The 20,134-nt window shown below is 39.9% G+C and overlaps 1 protein-coding gene across 4 annotated transcripts in view; it reads left to right on the forward strand.

Annotated features, from left to right (window-relative positions):
* Window positions 1-4,298, forward strand: part of LOC137295017 (uncharacterized) — a 41,099-nt gene extending 36,801 nt beyond the window's left edge. For 3 of the 4 annotated variants that reach the window (XM_067826268.1, XM_067826269.1, XM_067826270.1), the window contains one exon: window positions 1,769-4,298. In XM_067826268.1, coding sequence (XP_067682369.1) covers window positions 1,769-2,541 — 773 coding nt within the window. In that variant the 3' untranslated portion in view covers window positions 2,542-4,298. Of the gene's footprint in view, window positions 1-1,278; window positions 1,318-1,768 lie in introns of those variants that run through there. The other variant, XM_067826271.1, reaches the window with a different exon arrangement.
* Window positions 4,299-20,134: the final 15,836 nt, after the last annotated feature.

Genomic DNA, 20,134 nt, shown 5'->3' on the forward strand with positions numbered 1-20,134 from the left:
CTGCATTCCGGTATTTCCACTATGTGAGGCTCTGCGGAACGCGACCACCAACCGCGCAGTTTCTTTAATTCTACATACAAGTTTGTTAACCTTTAAATGTCGTTAGACACACCACCTACGGTGAACGTGGACGTCTACCTAACTAAACAATCGGCTTATACATGCAAGGCATAGGCTTCAAAACAGTCTTATAAAACCATTATGTGGAATCATCCCTATTAGGCCATTTCACATTTTTTCGATAACCAATTTTTTTACTTCTTTTATCAATTTGTACATAACTGCATGATTAATAATAGATTAGTTATATTAATTGATCATTTATTTTATACTCGTTTCATTTCCTTTTACGATTAATCAATCCCACACTTGACCATCCTTTAATCATGCCGTTTTGAAGCACGTCGTGCAGTTAGACTGGGTTTCTCGGTTTGCACCATCTGCACCCATATTGCACCAGATGGCGCGTGCGCAGGCTCGTTTCTTGTAAGATTGAAATAGAGCAATACGAAAGTGATTCCTTTCAGGAACTGAGAGCTACATGTATAATGCATTTGATGACGAGGCTTTGGTAAGATTAAAAATCCAGTTTATGTATTAAATAAATCTAAAGATAGGTCATTTTGAGTTGCATTGTTGTAGTCGTGTTAGTGATAAAACTTCAACAATAGAGAATAGTCAGCCTCGATTATCAGACGAAATGTACGCAAAAGACAAAATGACATTGAAACTTATGAAAAATGGTAACTCAAAAATGCTTTGTTATGTTAGCGTACTACGAATTACGAAAAGATGTAACATCACCGTGGACATGACCATAAATTATTGTTTTATGATACATCTATAAACCAATATATTTGACTTCATTATGAAATGTATTACATATACCGAAGGAAACAAATAAGGGATCACATGAAAGCACAAGTGTTACCTTACTTTTTCCAGGTTTCCTCGTAAACTATGCAATACAAAGCTTCTGTAAAAACCTTGGAAAAAACATAAAGCAATAGATGTCCTTTAATGTGATCTCTTACTTCCCCCTGAGTATATATACATGTTTCTTTTCTTTTTCCCCAAAGTGCAACAAAATCTCATGTACACAGTAACATTTAGATATGTAAACAAACACTTCACAAATGATACCAGTCTTTTGAGTGGACGACCCTTTACCGTGAACCATGGAAACTATGTAACGAGCGCTGTGACATTTGGCTTCCTTGATCAATACGACGAGAGGCAGATGGACCACAAGAGCAGGCAATCAGTGCCAGTGGATGAGGAACTGGAGGAGGGAATAAATGTGTTGAGGCATAATTGGTAACCTGACACTAATTGTTATAAGTTTGTCATACTGGATTGTTCCGTACTTAAGTCAGCCCGCTCCCTAGTGCCCACGTTGTGGGGATCGTCGTTGTCTACAAACGGGCTTGTACTTTGCCGTGTGTGTTGGAGTTCTCCCCTTCTTGTAGGGATGATTTGTGTTTCATGCAGTACCATTAATGTTTATGGAATATTTAGGAATCGTGTTAATATGAAACGTCTAGGGCTCTGTGGGTCCACAAAACATATATTGGAGGTTAACGACAAAATACCCGTGAAATATTGTGAAATTGAAATTTGGTTAATCAGTACTGGTATGAGGTGTTCGCGAAAACCAAACAGTTTTCATATCTTTTCACGCGTGTGTTATGTTTGTTTTATTAGGGTACTTATGAAAAACCAATTGTTACAGTTTTGTTTATTCATAATCCTTTTCTTTCTTTTTCAGTGCATGCCCTCAACAAAATAGAAGAGCTCCGAGGTCCATCTGTAGATTCCTATGACAAACTGATTGCCTGGTTAGCTGAGATGGCAGAAAATGATAATGTAGAACTGGACACGTCTGTGTTTGTCAAGCATTTGAGTCGCGTGTGTGATGGGTCCAAACCAAACAAGAAATGCCAACCATTCCGTCAGAACTCAGCGTCATGCGAATCCCATACAAGTCATGCAAGTTCGGGATCTCAACGTTTCAACAGGTCCACACGGTCTGTGGATGACAGTCTGGACCCAAGGTACATTCTCAGGCAGGCTTTGAACAGTCGACAGGGAACGTTTGCAAGTAGTGAAGATTATGAGGAATCGGAGGATGTGAGGAATGCGTCGATGGAAAGTTTATACAGTGGTTCAGACAGGGACAGTGAACTGGAGAGTATAGCCACCTGTGATTCTAGTATACGGAGTGGAAAGCATCCTAAATATTACGATTTCAAGAAACTCGTGGGACCAAGTGGGCGATGTGCCTACAGCTCCAGTTTAGGAGATCTGGACAGACTGGATAAACAGCCAACGAGTTTGAACCTTGTGCTCAATTCCCGACGGAAAAGTGTCAGCCTCCTTGACCTATCTCCCCATGATCGGGACGGCTTTGACTATGAAGAACGCCAGGCACCTTCCCCACCGCCCGTTACACACAAGGACGACAGCTTCCTGGACGACAAACTACTCGATGGAAACATCGCAGATATCTTGTTTTCAGTTGAGGCTCTATGGGGCAAGTGAGGACTACCGGCTCCATTTGTTGGTTTCAGCTTTTGTTGAGCGGTTTTTGCTTCACTGGTCTCGTGGCCACGTGCCACGGCGTCTGTCCTGCAATGGAGTGATTGGTGGTTTGCACTTGATACTGTGGGAATTTGTTCCTGCACACACCACGCTTTGCACGTGCAATTTCTACACACGATGCACTTCCGGTGCAAGGTGAAGGACACACTTCAACGTTTCTCAGAATGTAAGATCTTTGTCAAACATTTTCGTCGACATAGTGCAATGTCGAGATACGTTATTGGTGCTGCACAATTCAATCTGAGCTACGCGAACATCTCGACACAATGCACTGCTTAGCGTTGAACTGGAAAAGAGGTGAGCAATATAGGGTTTGGTGGCAAGAAAAGAGAGTATGGTTTTGTTGAAAAAGGTGTCGGTTCTTTTGTGAATACAACTCTACAGTTTCCATCTGGGAAAAGTTGTATGGGTATTTAGCCAGGGATGCTTGACTGCCCTGGGCCATTTAAGACACACAAAACATCGATATATCACCTGTCATTACTCAATTTTTGATATATTAGAATATATCTTTCATGATTGTGTTGTCCATTTTATTTTCTTGTTTGATAAACCAAAGTTAGTTTAGGTTTTTTATAACATACACAGGAATATCAATAATCACGATGTTCTTTGTGTTGTTGTAGCAGTTGATCCTTTAGAACTATATGGATTTCATTTCATTCACATAATTTGGTAAACAAAAACGATTTCTTAGGATCTCGGATTTGCTTTTGTCGTTTATATTTACCTTGAAAGTTAATTATACTTTACATAACAGAATAAAGTACGAAAAGTGTCCAATATATTGATTATGATCAAACATCTTTATACAAATAAGTGTATGTTTTATCTATACAGTTTCTTCTAGCTAGTACAGTGGAGATGTTCAGTGTCTGTGAGTAGGTATCTTTACGTGTTTCTATAAAAGACAAGGGTTTTACATGAACTCCATGGCGTCCTTTCAACAACTGCACACAGGTGTACAAAGACTGTCATAGATGTATCGTTGATATATAGTGTACTCGTGTAGACAGTTGAGTACATGGACATATATCTACATGTAGGTTTTTCCGGTTGGCAACTGATAGTTTTGGTAGTATTATTATGTAGAATGGGCAATATAGATATTATGTATTTGTTGCGGTGCAATATACAGTCACTGTATTTGAAATGTTTTGAAGGACAGTCAACACGTGCTGAGTAATTGTTCCCTGGAAGTATACCTATTAAGCACATATGAGACATTTAAATTAATCTTTCTAAATCTCTTAAAAATTAAATATCAAGAATATTTATGCACTGGCCTGCAACATGTCGAGTTGCGAAGTAAGAAAATAGTGTATATGCTAAGGCATCAAAGCAGCTGAAGTTTCATTCGTCGTCAATGAAAACTATATAACGTGATCTGAACTGTTAACTAATCCTACAGTTTGAAGTATTTGTATTTACATCAGACTACAATTGTTTGGAAGAATTGTCATAGCATCGTCTTTCGCTTTGGATCATCCTGTTTAAGATCAAGTAAGTTTTTAGGCTAACTGTAATACTTCAGGGTACGAACCTTTCTGTTGGGAGTAAAGGCTTCTTTCACAGCAATTATGAAATAGGAAATTATATCTTTGATAGGAAATACGTCCTTTCTTTTCCTTTCTTCACTAGAGTCTATGTTGTAGCATTGTACTTGTTTATTAAATCATAAGATATATTCACAATAATGAATTGAGTTGTGTTTTGCTTAAATGCAGGTTTGGTATTTTGTGTTGCCATCACTCCTGGTGCTCTCAGTTTCTACTGAGTCTAACATTAGGGTTTGGGGTAACAGAAATGACTGGATGTAGACTGTAACAGCTGAAAATAGTAACCGTCAACCTCAATGACAACATTAAAGCTGTAAATGTTATTTCCACACAGTGAAGGTTGCGCAGCTGATCATAACATTTATGTAATAATTCATTTACTATATTCCAGAGCTATACACTCGTGCTGTGTTAAAATGTCAACGGCTGGTAATGTCCAGTCACAATTATGTCTGAATAGATGCGAATGAGCGTAAAATGAAAAAGAGCGTCGAATATTATATGAAAGGGAAAACAGAAAATCAGGTTTGACACCAGGCAGAAAGGCAATTGTCTGACAGAAGCACAGTAAATCTTGCTATAAGTGAGGGATATTTCAGTCTGTGCTTCAACCTGCACAGAGAGGTTCTGACGGCAGGGAAGGAATGCTCGACTGTTCGGAGAACAGCTGTAGCCGCCTATACTGATCCCTGAGTGTACGAGCTGTACGCTGCCACGAATGCTTCTTCCATAACGTTTGGACTCCGACTCTTCTACGTTTCGATTTCTTTTTGACATCCTGATCGAAGTATTCTGACGTTGTTTACTGCTGCAAGTGCTCCACCCTCCTTGTCAATGATTAATTTAGCTCCTGTAGGCAGTAACAAGTATGGTTCAAATGACGGGGTTTTCATGTTGTGCTGCGGGCACCAAGAATCATTTACACACGAGTAAGTCGATGCCCGTCTGTACATCAGTGGTCTCTTAAACTCCCACAAGGACAACTAGGAGACATTTACATGTTTTTTTCTCCTAGCAGTGTCGTTATTCGACGTATGTTCTGTTTCAGAGTGTATCTAGTATATGTCCAATGCGGGTGACCTATGAAGAAAATATTTCTTCTCTTTAAAGATCATCAACACCAAAATCAATAAATGTCCTAATTTCTGTTTATTGTCACGTTTGTCAAAGGATGTTATTAAACTCGAAAAACAGACAAACCGAAAATGCTCTAGTTCATACAGTAGCCATTACTTCTACACTCCGGGCGATGGAGTAGCCTAGCAGTTAAGGCGTTCGCTCGTCACTTCGAAGAGCCGGGTTCTATTGCCCACATGGGCACAGTGTGTGAAGCCCATTTCTGGTGTGACATTGCTGGACTATTGCAAAACTCACTAAACTCACTCACTCACTACTCCAACACACGCGTTACAACATGTCGTCTATGGCACATGTATATGATCTGTTAAAATATTTTCTCATAACTATAGCACTTACATTTTGGTCGAAAGTAGTTAAAAAAGATATAGATTTAAGCATTAAATGTGATAAAAACATTAACTGTTGCCCTGAATAACAGACGACATAATGCTCTTGACAAATAGTGTTATTATGTTATTAAACCTTCATCATGTGATATACGTTATTTATCTGATGATGACGAAAGTGGCCGTGAAACGTTGTATGTGATAAAAAATGTTATCAACAATTACCCTCCTTGTGATGTTGACATCCGGCTTCTAAATGCCTATAAAAACTCTCGACGTAGTCAATGTTTAAGAGGGTACACCCACCCAAAGGTCCATGATAAAGAGATGCAGTGTGTATCTTTATCACCGCTCCTAAGCAGTATGAACAACACGCGCGCACGCACGCGCACACACATGCCAGCTGTTTGCTCTCTCTCCAGTATGCGCATCCCGCGAGTCAAGATAAACGTTTCTCCGTGTACACAATAGCTCCTGCCTCGACTAACTACTATAAGTGATGTACGTTTTTCGCTACCGCTCCGATAAGAAGACATGGGACCTGGAAGAATCTGTGCTCGTCCACAACAAAGCGGTAAACGTTCTTTGCACGTGCGTTGCGTTATCAGAGCAGCCTACACATTCTGACACAAGGGCCGTGTTCTGTTATGACATCTTGTTTCTGCGAATGTGTTCCTGTAACGTCAGCTCTCAAGTAGGACTGGCGTGCAATGCCGTGCTGATATATGTTAGTCTACGGCTTTATCTAGCTAATATGTAGACTTTGATAACAACGGACAGTTTTATAAACTCTTGGTTATCTAACGATGGCAAAAGACTTGTGATCCCTCCTTAGGAATTCGCAGCATCTCAAGTTTGCTATGCTCTCTAAATTCGCTCGCATCTTTGGCCCAACAGGCTTGTTAATCGGCCTGTACTCGTGGAGGGGTAGGATAGTGGTTTAAGCGTTTCCTACTCGCACTGAAGCTTCGAATTTCAAAATAAGCAGCTTATACCACGTTTCGAATAGAAAGTTCCCATCACCATGCTGTACAGGCAAAGCAGAGAGGTTCAGAACTTGTGAAGATCCGGCTTGGAATTGATCGTCAGAAACCAATGCTTGTCGTAAGAGGCAACTAACGGGCTCGCTGACTTGAATGAAACATGGCTTCACATCCCAATTGCGTAGACCCATGCTCATGCTGTTGATCACTGGATTATCTGATCCCACGCACCCATCCACGCACTCATTCGCTCACTCAATATGGTTTAACGTTTAAAACAGCCGACTCGACTCTGAAAGCATCTTCCTCATAATCCTGCAACAAAACTACATACCAATGGAAAGATATGTCTTGATAATGTCGTTACAGACGTGCATGTCGGCTCTCAGACAGATTTCTGGGCTTTGGTGCAAAGCCGATTTCTTGACGATCGTTAATATCAATACCGCTGAGTCTGACCAGGTCTACGGAGCACGCAGCCAAAACCAAAGAGCTTGGTCAGTGGAGAGTGGTAAGGTCCATCAATATTTAGTTAAGTTTCGAGAGGCCTTCGACATAATTGATTACATAGTGACATAGTGCTTCATTAACTATTAATAGCGACATGTAAACATAATATTCTACAATAGTAAACATGAGCTGAAGGAATGTAAATAACGTGCTAAATAATCTTTTACAGTAGCTGACACAAAGACGACACTTAAATAGGCTGAAGATAACATGGGTTATTTCGAAACTGGGAATCATTAATTGTCCACTTCACCTGTATTGATAGTGAATGAATATATTGCTGTATCATTTTGGGGTAAATATCTGTCTAACGAGAGGACGGATTTACCCCACAACCCACAATTCCAAGACAATGTTTTGGGAAACGATGTTCTATGGATTGTCAGTTTCTTTAATGTAATGACAGCGACGTATCGGTGTAGATGTTACACACACGACGGTCATCCATTTCGCATTTTATGGAACCACAACCGAAATACTCGAGTCATTTCATGAAAATTCACTAAATTACCATATCTACAAAAATGGATCACAATTTTAACATCACTTGTTGTCACTGACAGTTAAGACTGTTGTGACGTCGACTGTTGCACTTCAGCTTGTCTTTGAAGCATTTACACCTGTTTGTTTGACACTTGCTGTGTCCAGAGCAGTCACACCTCACAAACCCCTGTTCACCACATATAGATGAAATAAAATTTCATGAAATGACTGAAGTATATTGATTGTTGTTAGACAAAATGACGCAAAGTGACAGACCCTCGTAATCATTTCACTAATGTTCCATGAAATGACTGATTTCACAATCTAACACAGATACTAACACTATTATCAAACAAGTTCGTTTCTACCCGAAACGTCGCATTCAAAGTTCACTATCCATAGAACTTTGTCTGAAAGAAATGATCTGAGAGTTTGGAGTGGATCTGGTATTTAAAAATGAAGTACAAAAACACCCGTTTGTCATCAGTTTATATACTAGGCACATAAAGAAACTGTGCATTGTCAAAATATTATCCCAGTTGATAGGTACGATAACAATGTTAAAGGTACATATAAACTTTAATGGAGGGATCATGAGAGCATAACAAGTCTGGAGAATTTCAACTGAAAAGTCACAATGACGTCACGAGTCCACAAGTGGGACAGGGGTCAAACGACCATGTCACAGGCTCCATAACGGGTACGTCGACCATCGGCATGGAGAACAGCAGTGCATCGACGACGCATAGAGCCCATCAATGGGCAAGGAAGGCTTGTGGAATGCCACGCCAGATTCTCTCACGTTCTGTTGCAAGGTCAAGGATGTTATCTGACGGATGAGGACGACGGCGTAGACGTCGATCCATCTCGTCCCAAACATGCCCTATCGAGGAGAGATCCGGTGAAGTTGCAGGCCAAGGCAGTAAGTCGGCGTTGTGGTGATGCAAGAAATCCACAGCAACCCTTGCCGTATGAGGGCGGGCATTGTCCTGATGGAATGTTAACCCAGGGCCATGACGTTGCAGAAAAGGAATTGCCACAGGTCGAAGAATCTGATCCCTGTAGCCCACACCAGTTAAGTTGCCCTGAACAATGACCAAAGGAGTTCTTTGGTGTGCTGTTTTTTCACCCCAAATCATCACGGAACCACCAAAGCGATTCCTCTCCAAGACACAGGCCTGTACATAACGTTTTCCAACGCTTCTATAGGCACGTTGACGTCCATCACTATGGGGAATGTTAAAGCTGGACTCATCTGTAGAAACAACATGTCACAGCCAAATTATACCCATATAGGGAATGGAACCCGGGTTTTCAACATGATGAGAGAACGCTTTAACCACGGGACTACCCCTCTGCATCAATTGTGAAGAGAACAATCAAGATACAACTAATAGAGACTGAGAAAAATGTATTGTTTTTACAATATTTATTTTTTAATGCCATTCAGCACTATTTCAGGCATCCCTTGTAGACATCAATTAAAATAGGAAAAGTGGGGTGGGAAACATCAGTTTGTGTTCTTAAAACAGCATTTAGAAACAAAATATTTTCCTTTGTGCACTTTTTGTTTGGGTCAAAAGAAACCTTCACATAAACAATGCGAATAGGACATGCAAGAACATCCACCTTTAAATGAAATATGGAACCATTATGAAAATGTCCTTTAATATAGTCTCCAAAGAAGACATATGTATTGGACTCCTACCAAATGCTACTTCTCACAAGCATGATCTGTTGACAGAATTTCAATCGTCAGTAGACAATACGCCAATCTTGAACGAAAATATACGATTCGATATATTGTGTTTACACAGATTTGGCAACTCCGGTGGGTGTACTTTTGAAGCTCTTCTCCTCGAGAACACTGTATGGAGCATGTGTTGGCATTTGTGACCTTTGATTGGCTGCCAGCCACCAGACACACGCCACCTGGCGGGTATAGACAGAAATACCGCACACAATACAATATGGCCGTCTGTTTGTTCGCAAGAATCCCGTATCGTGTATTCCTTTCGACAAACAATAGTCTCATGGTGCTGTTGTCGGTGAAACTGGAGAAATGTGCTGATGGTCTCAGTCGGAAACGAGGGAAATGATCTGACCGGTCATGATGGAAACAGTAAAGCGAGCAGGTGACGGTATGTGCTGGGTCGTGGTGGATATTATGAATCAAACTAAGGTTTTCAACGCCTGCGTGTTTGTACTGATGCTTCACAATACACAAACGCCTATCTAACCACACATTTATTTACCCTGCCACCTTTTTATCCAACTAATATATTTCCCACCCAATCAGTCCATGAAATATACAGTTACATGCATTTGTGGCATCTTTTTATCTGTCGAACTGCCTGCATCTTTCATTCATTCACGTTCTCTTGTACACCCATTCATATATTCTTGTCGTGGCTTTTACTGGGTCTTCCTTTGCTCCCGTGTACATGTGCAGTATGAGAAGTCTTTTTTCGGTGAAACTCTACTGATACACGCGGTTAAGACTTATAATTAAAACCAAACTCGCTTACTGAAATGCAGACAGTCTCGTTTCTTCACTTGCTCGGTAATGCGTGTGCTTTGAAACCTATTACTAAACCTGCAATGATACGCCTCGAGTGAGACAAGGTAAAACTCAATTTGACGTACAGGACGTTTGAAAAATATATTCACAGTTAAATGCAACACTTCTGAACAAATGCGAGGTACGAATCCATTTAAGCAGGGAGACTATAGAGACGGAGATGAAACTCTTCGAAAAGGCCTTACGTCGTTACGTAACCAGTGTAGACAATATGGCGACAGCTTAGTATTAAAGATTGATCCCGGTTTATTTTCATCAGCTGATTACAGTCGCTGAAAACCTATATGTAGAAGATAGGTTAACTATTTCGTCACTTCAGTTTGAGTCAAATAATTGGTATTAGTGTCAATATTGGGACAGTAGAGATTGTAGTTCAGTTTCAGGCCGGTATGTTGTAGCTCACTGGCCTCCATTCTCGATTCACTGCGAAGATATACTAAATTAAGTCAATAAAAACTTCTTTCACACATTCTTTTGATTTTTAGAAGGGAAACATACCCTTAGCTGAAAGATATTTGCAAATCATAGTGGTAGTTTAATGACTTTAAAAATGGTTACGGGGTATTTGAGGTGCGTGAACCGCCATTGATGACGTTGTGTGACTGTACCTAGTTATTGCTTCAAAAACATCTTTCACATACACCTTTCATTCTTATGATGGGAATATACTATCAGGTGAAATGTGTTTGCATGTAATAGTGATAATTTCATCATCTAAAAACATGTTAGGGTGTATTTGAAGTGTGTGATAAATGTGATAGTTTTATGGTTTTAGAAAACTTTTTAGGGCGTATGTTATGTGTGTGAAAAATAAGACGATCTGATCTGATCCACCATTGATGCTGGTGATGGTTGAAGATTATAGTTCTGTAACCTTTTTCTTTCTTGTTGATCTTAATGTCTCTTGTTGATCTTATTATTTGACAAAACTGGAAAGGTGTTTATAACGCCTTGTCATTATTTTATTTTCTGTTTTCCCACATGCAATAAGATGCAATAAGGGATGGTCCTGGTGTACCATGTATTGTTTCATTCATTCATATATGTACTTCTTTCTTCTTTCCTTAATTCTTTCATTTATTCACTTATAAGTCTTGCTCTTAATTCTTACTATAATTCATTCATTCATTCATTCATAGTAATATTCAGGCTGATACAATAAACTGACTGAAGTTCTGTTAAACACAGCTGAAGTTGCGCTGGGTACGAGTCAAGTCACTGTGTGCGTTGGAGCATGACGATGCACACGTTAATTAGTACAAATGGTAAAGAAAGCAAGGGAGTGACCTGTCCATTGTAAATTATCCCTGATTTAAGTCACTGACGATCATGTCAGATTATACGTTTGGACTCGTTGATGATAATGAGATGTTAGCCTGTAAAATTTTCAGTGAGGACCAGACAATCAAGGGTTGGACCTGAACAATCACGAAGACGATCTAGTTGCAATCAAGGGAATTGCTAATACCTTAAAAATGTAATTTCCGATAATAAATCAATGCCCTATTACCAGGAACATGTCTTAGAGGGCCGCGCCCAGACCACACCCAGAGATGAAGACACTGGCACATCCTGTATATGTCCGTCTCCCGTAATCATCTCTATGGCATTAGATATATGAAAGCACGATGAAAGCTCCGTGAGCATGTGGTATGGAACACATTATGATATAACAGCTCATGTCAAGTACCGGAACTGCTTCACGTATTTACGTTTCACAATTCCGGCGACTGTAGACTTGTCTGCAAGCTCTTATGAAAAAAGAATGGCATATGCCATGATGAATTATGTGTTAAACGAGAAATAAAAATAGATAGTGCGTTTCACAGTGTTTTGAAATGAGCCAATATTTTGTGGCAGTATAACAATCGATACCAAAACTTTATTTTTAATTCAAACTTCTACGCCGAATGATAACTACAAGATAGTTTTTTTATCTAGAACTGAAAAACAGTCATGACTGTTTGTGTGTCTCCTGCGATGAGACATCTAATAACATCTAACTCGAACATTTTACACACTTGGCGCCTCTGGCAAAAGAAAGTTTATATACCATTATGAGACAATATACCGGGGGAAGTAACTGTACAGAATCACACTTGAACCTTTCACTGTTGTTAAACATGATAAGGAGTACTTACAAAATCGAAAGAGGCATGTTAAGAGGCATAATAACTAAATATTGGTTGTCTGCTGCGCTTGCGCGAACAGCAAGGCTTGTTTCATGCTTTGTAGCCCCAAGCCACGTGAGCATGTTAAGGATGATGTGAAAGTGTGGCCAAGTGAATAAGAAATATAACCTGTGTCAACAAAAAAAAAAAAAACACAAAAAACATTTAGGAACACACTGGCGTGTTTGCGGCAAAACACTAAGGGTCAAGGTGTCGGAACCTTTGTGTCTATGTCCGAAGGGAGAGAGTCGAAGAAAACCTTTGTCCCATTCCCTAAAGGGTCGTGATACTGTTCGCCTTCCCTCTCTGGCTCAGTAACATTTGGTTCCATTCACGATTGTGTGCTAACCGTTGAGCATAATACTCAGTTTTCCACACGATGAGGTATGTTCACTGAACCACGCTTTCGTTGTTTAACTGACTGGAAATGCGGTAATGTATGTCATAATTACACGAATTCCAGTTCCACCGAGTCGGATGACGAGAAACATATTCTGAGGGCTTCTGTTACGCGCCGATCTTCCAAAACAGTCGGTATGAACTGCAACGAAACTTGCCATAAAGTGTGCCATCTACTGGTGACGCCGTACAACAACCAGCGACCACGGCCCCTATCCACTAAGCATTCGTAACTTTACGAACTGGCGTAATTCTACACTTTACCATAGCTTTTCGAATGTCATAAAGCCCTTTGTGGATCGGGACCAATCATATTACATATTAGTTTGTCTGGTCTAAACATAATTTACAGATGATATTGTACTGTACCAGACCAGCAAGGGCAAGGTCAATGTACAGATTGTTTTAAGCGATTTCACATCCACAATGAAGTCATGTAAACAATGCCATGTTTTTCTGTTCATTACGGTTCATGAGTTGTTGTGTTATTGTTCAATTCAAAATGATGATTTTTCTGCACTACTGGGTGATTATCATGTTAGTTTGATGGGGGAAAGAAGTGACTCAGAACGAAAAACATTTGTTATAAACCAAAACCTTTGACAGTGGTCATGTTAACATAGGGTGGGGCCAGACTACCAGTTTCAAGTCCTGGAACGGTTGCCCTATGATACTAATTGCATGAGAAAGGGAATGGCATTTTGTAGGATGTTTGCCCTCATAAATCAATGTAATCAAAAGTAATGTTAAGCAAAACATTAAAACAGTTACCCAAACACTCCAAACTTAAGGTCAAAATCACAACGTTCTGTAAAATTATTTTTAATATATTGTTGATTCTCCATACATCTAAGTCGCACAAGTCGTTCATTACATAACATGATTCACAAATACATACAAAGTCAATTTATAGGTAATTGTGCATTCAGGTTGAATAGAATAGATACAGGAGAATGTAATAGCATTACATTATATATAACACTACTTTAACAGAACAGATTGTGACATAGTGACCAAAATTGTGTGAAACTGTCATATCTGCAATTTGAATAGGCATTAAAACGTTCAACATTGTATGTTGCATCTTCTATAATGTACTTCAGTTTTGGAATTTTATCTCTGTTTCATTTTGACAACTGCTGTTATTAACAAATTCAAAACATGGTTCCTCTGTTCGTTATATAATAAGAATATTGTTTTTCTTTGAAAAGATGATATTTGACCCTATTTTTTCGAATAACCATCCTCCTATTTTCTTCCAAATCGTTTTTATGACTTAACAGTCACAATGTAACTACAGAATCATTTTTATTCTCGGATTTTCAAAATGTGCATATATCGTGCCGAATACACATCGAATATCCCGTCGGGGGACGCCAGAATGGGCTTCACACATTGTGCCCATATGGGGGATCGAACCCGGGTGATCCCGTGATGTTCGAACGCCTTACCTGGTTGCTATGTGATCCGCCCGGAAGTCGAAGAGGCCACATGGGGAGACACTGACTACACTCATCAAAGCTCTGAAAATGGTGTTGATGGTTCATCATCACCAGTCATCATGATCGCCAGTCTTTCAGATTGAAGTTCGTGGTACGTCAGTCAACACACGTCTTCGTTCCATTTTCTAACAGGTCTAAGTTAGGACAAGCATGGCTTGCTGAACACCACCTCTGACCCGGGTCATCACGAGACAATAGATATACTGACAACAAAAGAAACGCAAGTTTCATAAATATGAATCTCATAAAAGTAAGCGTTCATACTTATGTCTTCTATTTAAAACCTTGACAAAAAGCTAGAGTTGCGTTTCTTTTGCTGTTCATTATACATTATTACGTATTCGATCGCGATATTCTATAGACAACATTCAAAACAAATCAAAATCCCTTCTGGAAACGCCAGATAGTTTCTAATGTCCATCCATTTCTTCTCTAAAGAGCCCAGATGATCGCTGATGGATTCCTTCCTCACGGAATAAGATTGGCAGGGCAATCCTCTGCTTTTACCCCCTAAATGTGATTAGTGAGATGAAACGGAAATGTTAAAAGGTAAACAATCTCTTCTGACAGAGAGGTCACGTATTCATTCCTGAAACGATTTATCGCTGAGTTGTTATGTGAAATCGTAATTCCATATTTTCATGAGATCACGTTATTGTTTACCAACAGTAATGATACAATCAGCTCTCGTTATAATTCTGTTGACTTTCAATCTCGTTACGGTACGCCGGGATAATATGAAACATTACATATCTACTGATCTTGAACCATTTGCTGAAGACTAAACATGGTCCATATATTTAAAACAACGCATTCAAACCTTCACATCTACTAAATTAACTTTGAAATCACCTTTAATATTTCTTTATGTTTCAATTACTAGTCAAAGCTCTGATGTACATCATCCTTCAACGAAGAGACAGTAAGTCTGGTTTCGTGTTACAACTAATCCCTGGCTTCCGCACTGGTGTAGGATGAGCGAGCATTACAGTGTTACATAGCAGAACATTCATACTGGCAATGCTGTATTCCCAATGCAGATTGGCTCGCTGTTGCTGTAAGGCGTAATCGCTGCATTTACAACTATTTGCCAGGGAGCTGTAAATAATCGACTCAGGTGGCTGTACAGTCGTTGTAAGGAATCCCATTAAGGCCTCGTTATTACTTTCCTTTCTTGACAATACATAAACCCAGAAGATTCGGGTCAGTATACTTTTACAGCAACCCATTTCCCGACTCTCCGAGTTTAGGTTTACACCGCCCTTAGCAATATTTCAGGATTATCGCGGCTGGGGACACCAGAAATGGGTTTCATATATTGTCCCAAATGTGGGGAATGGAACCCGGGTCCTTGGGGTGAGGCGAACGCATTAACCACTAGGCTACCCCAACCGTCCCTCTCCGCATAAGGGGTGAGCGACCAAAGAGATCAGGTAGTCAGACTTGATCACTTGTTGGATGAATCTCATCGGAATAGTCCAAGTTACTAATATCATGCTGCTCTGAGCTAGACAAAAAATCTTCAATAATTTGAAATTTGGAGATAATTTGTTGAATATTCATGATACTTTCTCCTTATTCATGACAATGTCAAGACAAAATGTTGAATAACTAACCTTTCAACATGTTATCTTGAATGTTGAAGAAAATCTGTTGTAATGGGTTCCCGTTCTTCGCATACGATGCGATAAAGCACATTAAGCAAAGTAAAAAAAGCTCAATCACAACTCTCAGTTACGGCTCTTGTTGAACGAGCTACGTGGCCTTGACCTAGATCAACAGAACATTGACCTGATCGGCATTCACATAAGAAGACTTTGACTTGAAAGGCATTCTCATAGTAGACTACTGGCCCGTAGGACATGCCCACAGTAGGACACTGAGCTGAACGACATGTCCACAGTAGGACATTGACTTGTACGACATGCCCACAGCAGGACATTGACTTGAACGACATGCCCACAGTAGGACACTGAATTGTACGGCATGCCAAGAGTAGGCTGATTTGTACGGCATGCACACAGTAGGACATTAGCTTGTACGGCAAGCCCACAGAAGGACACTAACAAGACAAGGCATTGATGCAAGTCAAAATAGGGAACTGCACCGGGCATAATTAATTTCGATATGCAAATTCAGAAATACCCTGTCTTAGGTCTATAAGGTATTTCAGAAGTTTCACTGACGCACAGAATTTTGTAACCATGGCCCGACATATTTTTTTTTAAAATGGAGTGTATATGACGCTCTGAAATCGTCGATGACAAAATTTCAGATACGTCATCCACCTTGTCTTGCCCAATCTTCGTAGAAAGCATACTTGAAAAAAAGAGAAACACGCGTTCATAATTTTCCACTAATTTGAGAGAACAAGTGACCATACCAGCATATTGGCCACATAAAACAATAATTTGAAGAAATGTATCTAACCGCAAATCAATTTAAATATATGAGTATACGACAGAATGTAAAGGAGCACTGCTCCAAATGAGTGTTACAGCTACGATAGTTTACTCCCACCACACGCTTAGACTCTACATTATAAATCATTGTGAACGATAGTATCTATATCATCTGCATCTATGTACAACTCACGCGTCTCAATCTATAAATAAATGTCTGTCGATGTCCTTGGTAGGTGTATAGTCGTTGTCTGTGATGTATGACTAGCTTGTAGCACTGCCCAAAGGTCAGAAGCTGTCAGTCAATAGATGGCAGCTAGTTGTGTCTGCATCCAAACAGTAACTGTCCATGAAATGTCACAGGGACGAGCACCTGCTGTATGTAGGAGACGAAGTCTTCAAGGACATCAACTCGACTGAAAACAGAAGCAATAATTACCTCCCAGAGGATGCTGAACTGTTCATGCAATGTGCGAGTCTTGAACCCACGTCTCCGGAGTCGTGGCAGGCGTCAGCCTCTGCTCGTGGTGTCGATATTGTAGAGCAGGCGGATGTATCACACAAGATTCAGGAGTCTCAAGACCTTCTTGAACATTACCCGTAAACATCGTGTAAACTACAATGGTATCTGGAAACTGTGTCATTAATCTTTCAAACCTCAGAAGAAAAGACTGAGAGGAGGCATTCTTGTATCATCTTCCCCTGCCGTTATCGACTTTCTGTGGTGTCACTGCCACATCACTGCCAGATTAGGTAGATCATCGGTCTGTTGAATCATACCTTTAAACTTTCTACGTCGTAGATGACGTCATGTATTTAAATATTTCTAAAACAGGTAAGACGTAAGAATGTTGTGTTACTTGGCAGTCAGCTGACATTCTAGTGTAGACGAGACTAATTGCCTTTTGTTGTTGACCCTTGCCAAAGACGCCGAAGAACGTCGTATATTTTGTTTATGAATGTGCTTAATCTCCCATAACATCGATCGTTTTTTAACACACTGTGAGTAGTGTAGACACCATCAACACCATAACGTAACCCGTCTTGATCTTCTGCCGAGATACATTTTAAAAGGTACCAAACTAGCAATTGTATGAATGAATCATTGTAAATTCGTGAAGGAAACCAAATAGTGATGGCAGTTAACTGAATGGATCATTGTATGTCAGTGAAAGAAACGTAATAGTGGTGACAATTGTATGAATGAATCATTGCAAATTCGTGAAAGAAGCCAAAATAGTGCTGGCAATTAACTGAATGGAAAATTGTAAATCAGTGAAAGAAACAAAACAGTGGTGGCCATTAACGGAATGGATCATTGTATGTCAGTAAACAAAACAAATTAGTGGTGACAGTTGTTTGAATGAATCGTTGTATGTCAGTGAAAAAATCAAAACAGTGGTGATAGTTAACTGAATGGATCATTGTATGTCAGAGAAAGAACCAAAGAAGTGATGACATTTGTTTGAATGAAACATTGTACGTCAGTGAAAGAAAAATTGTGGTAACAGTTGTCTGAATGGATCATTGTAAACCGGTGAAAGAAACGTAGTGGTGACTATTATCTGAATAGATCACTGTAAATCAGTGAAAGAAAAATAGTGGTGACAATTGTCTGCATAGATCAGTGTAAATCAGTGAAAGAAAAAATAGTGGTGACAATTGTCTGCATAGATCAGTGTAAATCAGTGAAAGAAACTAAATAGTGGTGACAATTGTCTGCACAGATCAGTGTAAATCAGTAAAAGAATTTAAATAGTGGTGACAATTGTCTGCATAGATCACTGTAAATCAGTGAAAGAAAAAATAGTGGTGACAAATGTCTGCATAGATCACTGTAAATCAGTGAAAGAAACTAAATAGTGGTGACAATTGTCAGAATGCATCACTGTAAAGAGGTGCGATTATACTGATAACACCCAATACTCACACATTTTACATAAAAGAGGTGTTTTTGTTGCCTCAGGTTGCATAGAGGTACCAGTGACGAACAAGAGCGCCCAGATGAGCCAGTGACACAAAAGCGCGTTTACAGATGTTGCAGCCATTAGCAAGAAGACGTTGTACTCGAAGCAAGTTGAGCCCCTGTGAGGAGCAGGATGGGTGCGTTAAGCCAAATTTATGTTAATGGTATAAATACATAATGGCGTGGTTCAGGAACAATTATCAATAAGAGCGACGGTTTCCCCGGAGATGTACTTAACTGCCGACCAATCAAGGCCTCGGGTGTTGATGGGTTTAGGTGTTGATGAGTCAGGTAGCGTGACTTACGCGCAGTGGGGAAGATGCTCCTTACAAACCACCTGCTTGTCTGGTCTGTTTGGTGAAATGAAATTATTAGAACTTGCCTTTGGTATGTACTCACTGACGTCTCTACCATATGATATAGGCACTTATTAATGTACTTAAAACAAAACTACAGTTTTGGTTTATTTCAGCTTGTCATCAGCATCTTACATCACTCAAGACATGCATTAGTCCAGCGATTCAAAGACGAACCACAAAATAATTAGATTTACGTTTATTTGAATTTATGACGCTCTAGGTCTTTTCAGCATCTCGATTTTGTTTTCTTGAAAAATAGAGAACGGAAGAAATTTCTTGAAGGTAGATGAATCTGTCAACTATTTCAGCACACGGGTGGGTCTGCGAAGAGAATGTCTATTTCTCTGTTATTTGTCGTATTCTAATACTATATCCGCCACTGTAGGATTCCCCAGGCGTGGAAACAGGTGCCCTTGCATCCGAGACAGGAACTTGTGTTAATGCCTCATATCCCCAGGGCTGGCGGATAATGCATGGACGTGTTTAGTCAGGACATCCGAGAACCATGTGATTGATCACTTCTAACAGTTACGAGTCATCCACACTTCATGATTATATATAAAGTTATTAAAGCAATAAAGCCGCGGGACTGGACGCTCATTGGATGCCGGGTGTTGCTCAATGGATGTGGTGGGATCGGTTGTTGAACCTCAATTAATGAACATCCTCCTCACATCGTTTGAGATTGGCCATGGATACCATCAAAGTCAGGTTACTCCTATACAGCTGAGGAGAGTTTTGTGGACATTGGACACGTGCATAACTGCAGTCAGAATACTGTTTTTTTTCAAGTGATGGTTATTTGAGTGACATCACTTTGACGTTGGACACGTGCATAATCACAGTCAGAATACTGCTGTACAAGATGCATACTGGTTTGGTAACTGGACATTACTTTGACATTGGACACAATGCATAACTGCTGTAAGAATACTGCTTTGCAAGTGAAGGTAGTTTGGTGGACATCACTTTGACATCGGACACTTCCATAACAGAGGTCAGATTAATGCATAACAAGAGAAGGGTTGGTTGGAAACGTCTTTGAGGTTGGTTATGTGTCCTCGTCACATTATTGCTTGGAGGACAGGAGTTGGACATGGGTGTTTTTGACTGTACACCTTGATCAGAATCCTGTTTTACTGGATGAGGTGT

Source organism: Haliotis asinina, chromosome 8 (assembly GCF_037392515.1).
Source record: "Haliotis asinina isolate JCU_RB_2024 chromosome 8, JCU_Hal_asi_v2, whole genome shotgun sequence".
In the NCBI taxonomy this organism is placed as follows: Eukaryota; Metazoa; Mollusca; class Gastropoda; order Lepetellida; family Haliotidae; genus Haliotis; species Haliotis asinina.